The sequence below is a fragment of the Cynoglossus semilaevis genome, chromosome 18 (assembly GCF_000523025.1).
Source record: "Cynoglossus semilaevis isolate Cse_v1.0 chromosome 18, Cse_v1.0, whole genome shotgun sequence".
Lineage (NCBI taxonomy): Eukaryota > Metazoa > Chordata > Actinopteri > Pleuronectiformes > Cynoglossidae > Cynoglossus > Cynoglossus semilaevis.
The window spans coordinates 9,430,277-9,436,933 of NC_024324.1; the positions used below are offsets into that span (position 1 = coordinate 9,430,277).

Sequence of the window (6,657 nt, forward strand, 5' to 3'; positions counted from 1 at the left end):
AATGATCCGCTCGGCATTTGTTCTTTTCTCTCGTGTGCTCACTGTCACGGCGAGCTGAGGCAGAGGGCGGCGGGTGATGAACCGATTAGAGAGCTCGCCGCTGCGGCTTTGAGTCGTCACACAATGGACAACAAATAGTGTCCCGGAGACAGGGAGCAGGCGCTGATGCTTTCAGGAGCACCGGACAGCTCCGCGGCTCTTTTTCCTGCCCGTGTGCTTTTCATGTGGTCAGCACCTCCGTCCTCAACATCAGCAGCACACGAGTGAGGTAAGAAAAAGACTTGGTGGTGGTGTTCACCGCTTCATCTTTTTTTTTTTTTTTCTTATGCCAAATCTTTTGAGAGACTCAGTTCTGGAAAGAATTATTATAAGACTTTGGGTCTGTTTTTAAATCACTTTGAGTGTGTGTGTCAGAAGGTGGAGGTGTAGGGTGTGCATCTGCAATCACACTGTCAGAGTGATGCGGCAAACGTGGGGGAAAAAAAAAAGGAAATGAAAAACGCAGGGCACTCTGATTTAGATTGTTTTGTATAAATATATATATATATATATATATATATATTTTTCTGGAGAATTTCGGAGAATTATACAAGTATACCTGCAATCCCATTTGGTGTAGTTGCAAGTAGCAGCCAGCGGGTAGAGCCCCTGTCATTTATTATTATTATTATTATTATTATTATTATTATTATTATTATTATTATTATTATTATTATTATTATTATTATTATTATTATTATTATTATTATTATTATTATTATTATTATTATTATTGTCATTATTATTTACTTTTAATTTTTACATTTAAATCTGCAGTCTGCTGAAATACAGCACCTGATGAGCTTATGTTCACTGCATTTGTTGCAGTATTTTTTTTGCGTAATTGCACATCACCGTAAACCAGGGGAGTCAAACATAAGGCCCGTGGGCCAAAACTGGCTCGCTGGGGTGTTCGATTTGGCCCCACCTGATGAATTCTGAAAATAAGTAAAAAATACGCAAACACTTCATGATCACATCAGGATATTATTCGTAAAAATATAGTTCATTAAATAGGAATAATTAACAATGAATATCTAATATACAGTACTTGTACCTCTTACTCTCTACTTTTTTTTTACTACTGTCTGAAATGAAATCACACACAAATCATGAAACAAAAAAAAAAGTTTCGTGAAAGTGTTTTGAACCAATTCTGCAACGCTGTAATATTGATCACTGCATTTTCCGGACTATAAGTCGCACTTTTTTTTTTCATCTTTTGGCTTGGTTTTACGACTTATATGTTAAAATATGTAATTTCACTTGTTCGTTATTTTCACACTGACAGCCGCTGGAGGGCACTCTAGGCTTGTGTAGCAGTATCTGTTACTCCTGTACCAATGAAAATTGACATGCTCCTTATTTTCACACTTACTGCCGCTAGAGGGCACTCTAGGCTTGTGTACAGTATCTGCTATTTCTGTACCACTGAAAATGTGCATGTTCGTTATTTTCACACTGACAGCCGCTAGAGGGCACTATAGGCTCGTGTACCGGTATCTACTACTCCCATACCACTGAAAATGTACATGTTCGTTATTTTCACACGGACAGCCGCTAGAGGGCACTGGTGCTATTTATACTTCGGAGCGACTTATAGTCCGGAAAATACGGTACTGTTTCGTCTTTTCAGCAGTACAAAAAAAAACATGCAAATAAGCAAACCTCACATCTCGAAAATAAAGAAATATTCTTCTTTCTAATAGGTTGTCTGCGTCTTTGTGTCAGAGAATGGACAGAACCCTGTCCCCGTGGAACTCCACCCACTCTGCTCCTCTGCAGAACAACTCCACCTTCTACCTGCTCAACGCGTCCCCTTCCCCCTCTCCTCCGCCCTGGAAGGCGCCCTCCTTCACCGTGGCCGCGGGCTGCCGCGTGGCCGCCACGCTGGTGCTGTTCATCTTCGCCGCTGTCAGTAACCTCTCCGTCCTCGTCAGCATATGTTGGGGGCGGGGCTATCGCCTGGCGGCCCACCTCCGCCCGCTCATCGCCAGCCTGGCCTCGGCGGATCTGATGATGACGTTCGTGGTGATGCCCCTGGACGCCATCTGGAACATCACGGTGCAGTGGTACGCGGGCGATGTCATGTGTAAGCTCATGTGCTTCCTCAAGCTCTTTGCCATGCACTCGGCCGCGTTCATTCTGATGGTGGTGAGTCTGGACCGGTACTGGGCCATCCTTCACCCTCTGGACTCCTTAGATGCCGGACTCAGGAACAGACGCATGCTGGCGGTGGCTTGGACTCTGAGCGTGCTGGTGGCCTCTCCACAGGTACAGTACGTTCTCATTTAGGCCAATGTCGCGGTCGTACAAGTGGGATGTGTGTTTGTGGAAGTTCGGAGATCTTTTTTTTTTTAAAAAAAATGATGACAACAGTTGTATCCTCTCATCCTCAGCCTTCGATGTGAGCAGCTGTGTAGCCCTGACGTTCTCCTCTTTCTTTGTCCTCACTTTCCTCTTCCTCTGCCTTCTTCCTGTCCTCCTTCTTCTCTTCTTCCTTTATTCTCCTCCTCCTCCTCCTTTTTCGTCTCTTTCGTTCTTCTCCTCCCTAGTCTTTCCTTCTTTCTTCCTACCTCTTCCTCTTCCTTCATTCTTCTTCCTCAACTTTCCGCTACCTCCTCTCTCCTGTGTCCTTTATTCTCACTTCCTCCTCCTCCTTTTTTTCTCCTCTTCCCTCGTTCTTCTCCCTCCTTCCTTCTTCTCCTCCTCTCTGATTCTTCTTTCTCCTTCCTTCTTTCTTCCCCCTCCTTCTTTTTCCTCCTCTTCCCTCATTCTTCTTCCTCCTGCCTTCTTCTCCCCCTTCTCCTCCCTTCTTTCCCCTTCCTTCCTTCTTCTTCCCCCTCTCCCCCCTCCCCTCCCCCTCCCTCCCTCCTCCTTCTTCTCCCCCTTCTCCTCCCTTCTTTCCCCTTCCTTCCTTCTTCTTCCCCCTCTCCCCCCTCCCCTCCCCCTCCCTCCCTCCTCCTTCTTCTCCCCCTTCTCCTCCTTCCTTTACACTTCCTTCTTTCTTCCTCCCTCTTCCTTCATTCTTCTTCCTCCTTTCTTCTTCCCCTCTTTCTTCATTATCTTCATTATTCTCCCTCCTCCTTCTTCTCCTCCTTCTTTTTCTCCTCTTCCCTCATTCTTCTTCCTCCTTCCTTCTTCTCCCCCTTCTCCTCCTTCCTTCTTTCTTCTACCTCCTTTTTCTTCTCCTTCGTCTTCTACTCCTCTTTCTTCATTATTCTCCCTCCTCCTTCTTCTCCTCCTTCTTTTTCTCCTCTTCCCCCATTCTTCTTCCTCCTTTCTTCTTCCCTTCTTTTCCTCCTCCTTCTTTTTCTCCTCTTCCCTCCTTCTTGTTCCTCCTTCCTTCTTCTCCCCCTTCTCCTCCTTCTCCCTCCTTCCTTTACCCTTCCTTCTTTCTTCCGCCTCCTTTTTCTTCTTCCCCTTCTCCTCCTTCTTCTAATCCTCTTCCTTCATTATTCTCCCTCCTTCCCTCTGCTTCTCCTCCTCCTCCTTCTTTTGCTCCTCCTCCTCTATTCATCTTCCTCCTTCCTTCTGCTTCTTCCTGCTCCTTCTTTTTCTCCTCTTCCCTCATTCTTCTTCCTCCTTCCTTTGTCCTTCCTTCTTTGGTCCTCCTCCTCCTTCTTCTCCTCCTCTTCCTACTTCCTTCTTTCTCCCTCCTCCTCCTCCTTCCTTAGTGCAGGACCAACTGTAGAAAAACGTCACTAGCCAACCTTAGCATCTGCAGTCAGCAGACAGTTGATGTTCCAGCTCCATCACCCGCTGCTGCCACAACTGTCTACACTGTAGCATGCGGTGACGTTTTTTTTTTTTTGTTTTTTTTTTTGACACGGTACGGCCGTGTCACTCGACGGTGCATTCAAATGTCCTAATGCACGCCATGGGGTGAGAGATCCTCCCGCACTACATGGCTACATACGTGTGCCTGCTGCGGTTTGTTCCGTGGTAAACAAACCCGTTTGTTTACTTTACAAACTGCGCTCTGTGTGTTTTCCCCCCCGAGACCGCATGCACTCGTCGCTCACTCCGAGTCTCTACACTCTATTCATCCTCAGCTGTTCATCTTTCGAACCATTAAGGCTGACGGCGTGGACTTCACCCAGTGTGTGACCCACGGAAGTTTCCAGCACCGCTGGCAGGAGACTGCATACAACATGTTTCACTTTCTGACCCTGTATGTGTTTCCCCTGCTTGTCGTGACGTTTTGCTACACTCGCATCTTCACCAAGATCAATGCGCAGATGCTCAAGAGAAAAGGTGTGTGACGAATGCCTGATTTTTCTTTTTTTTGAATCCTCCTAGGGCTAGCAGGCAGCTGATGGTCGGCAACAAAGTTTTGTAAATTGCTCTGTGTAATAATAATAATAATTTTAAAAAAATTATCAAGTTAGGAAACTCAGCAACATGGACTTTATTATAAGGGAATTCAATTCTTTTTAAGCTCCTGCGGGCCACACAAAATTATTTTGTGGGCCACTTTTGGGCCACGGGCCTTGAGTTTGACACATGATTTAGAGATACTGCAATATACTGTACATCAAAAACATCAATAATAATATATGGAGAAAACTTCATTTTGGAGCGTGAAAAGTCACATACGAGACGCGTTCTTCGAACCGTCCAATCAAATCACTCATAACTGCTAGAAGACCTCGGTGTCACCAAGTCAAAATCTGATTGGTTTAAAAAAAAAAAACAATCTCCCATGCCATTCATTTTAGGCTCCCAGCGCCTGCACTACAGATTCGGAAGGCCTTAGGGCAGATTTCCTTCACCCTGGCAACACATAAGGGTTGAAATATGATTGGATAAAAAAAAAAAACTGACTGGAAGCAGCACAACCGAGAGAAAAGCTGTAGTGAGGAGAACAAACAGATATAGAAAAATAAGTCACTGACTCCGATATTATTTAAGCTAGAATTGAAAATCTATCCGGACATGATGGCACGTCAGTGGGTGTCGCTATGTTTTATTAAAAATTAGCCACAATTGGGCCTAAAATTGAACATGGGGGGGGCCGGGTCGGGAGCAGATAGATATAGCGTTCGTGTGAACTAAGATAAATGCTAAAATGCTTTCATCATTTTCTACACCATCTATTGGGGAAACGTGGGTATTGCAGAGAAAAGGCCAGAAGTGTAATGATAATATAAATAAATTATTTAATTTGGAAAAGTTTGGCGGGACGGATTAAAAAGCTGAACTGACCGCGTCCGGCCCCCCCATGCCTGCCTTAGGTGATTCATATTTTTTAAAGTAAGGATATTTTTCCACTTAATTTATATTATATAATATTTTTTTCTTGAATATTCGTTCTATTTCTGTAGACGGTGAGCATTGCCTCAGACGCAGTGGCACGGACATGATTCCCAAAGCGAGGATGAAGACCCTTAAGATGACCATCGTGATAGTGAGCTCCTTCGTCATCTGCTGGACGCCTTACTACCTTCTGGGGATCTGGTACTGGTTCCAGCCCTCAATTGTCCAGTACACACCCGAGTACGTTCACCACATACTGTTCTTCTTTGGCAACCTGAACACGTGCTGCAACCCCGTCATCTATGGCTTCTACACGTCGTCCTTCCGCGCCGACCTCGCCGACGTGGTCGCGTTCTGCCGCGGTCGCCGCGGCCAGAACGCCTCGCCTCACTCGGTGGACGGTCTGTCTGCGCGGAGGGCTGGAGCTCCCGGGGAGATGGAGTCTGATCTGAGCTCCAACCAGCACAGTGGAAATCCATGTTAATCAGAGACACCAGCGTTCGCAGCATCGGATGTTGAAAAATGCTGCGGGTACTTTATCTAGATACGTCGACGTTTAAAATCTAAAAGGCTAACGAGCTACTTCCCGGGTTATCAGCAACAATAACAATAACCGTCAACTGTCAAACCCTACACGGCAATGCAACAACTGGGTTCAAGACTTCGCTACGCCAGTAGTCATCTGTTGCGTTCCATAAACGGCATCGCCTATGTCTCCTGATTGGTTGGTTTGTTTTCGTGTGACATCACGCGTTAGGAGCATGTCACGTCATGCGTTTATGTGGCTGCTTCCCTGTGCCCTCTTGACAGCTGCTGGACAACGCAGTTGGAGCCTCAGCTGGGCCTAACGCTAGCGCTAGCTCTTTTGAGTCAGCAGAAATAAATCGCAGATCCTTATTTATTTATTTATTTGTTTTACTACAAAAACAGCCTAAGTCAGGGGTGTCAAACGCATTTTGGTTCAGAGGTCGCATACAACCTAATTAGATGTGGGCCGGACCAATCGTACAATCATAACATAGTTACCTATAAATAACAAGTCCATGTTTTACCCTTTGTGTTCATGCAAAGAAGCACAAGTATATTAGATATTTATTGTTATTTACTTCTATTAAATGAAATATAGTTTGACAAAAAAATACCCTGAACATGAAATGTTTGTGTATTCTTACTTATTTTCAAAATTCATCAAGCGGGCAAAATTGAACACCCTAGCGAGCCAGTTTTGGCCCACGGGCCACATGTTTTTCTCTTGTTTCATGCAAAAAAGTATATTAAATACATCTTCATATTTAATTAAATATAATTTTAGGGGGCCAGATTGAACGCCCCATGCGGGCCAGTTTTGGTCCGGGGACC

General features: G+C 45.0%; 1 protein-coding gene across 1 annotated transcript; it reads left to right on the top strand.

The window, feature by feature from the left end:
- The first annotated feature begins 6 nt into the window (after positions 1-6).
- gnrhr1 (gonadotropin releasing hormone receptor 1) lies at positions 7-6,290 on the top strand. The gene is made up of 4 exons (XM_008331555.3): positions 7-268; positions 1,773-2,313; positions 4,095-4,296; positions 5,367-6,290. The coding sequence occupies exons 2-4, from the start codon at positions 1,774-1,776 to the stop codon at positions 5,780-5,782; spliced, it is 1,158 nt and encodes a 385-aa protein (XP_008329777.1). The 5' UTR covers positions 7-268; position 1,773; the 3' UTR covers positions 5,783-6,290.
- The last annotated feature ends 367 nt before the right edge of the window (positions 6,291-6,657 follow it).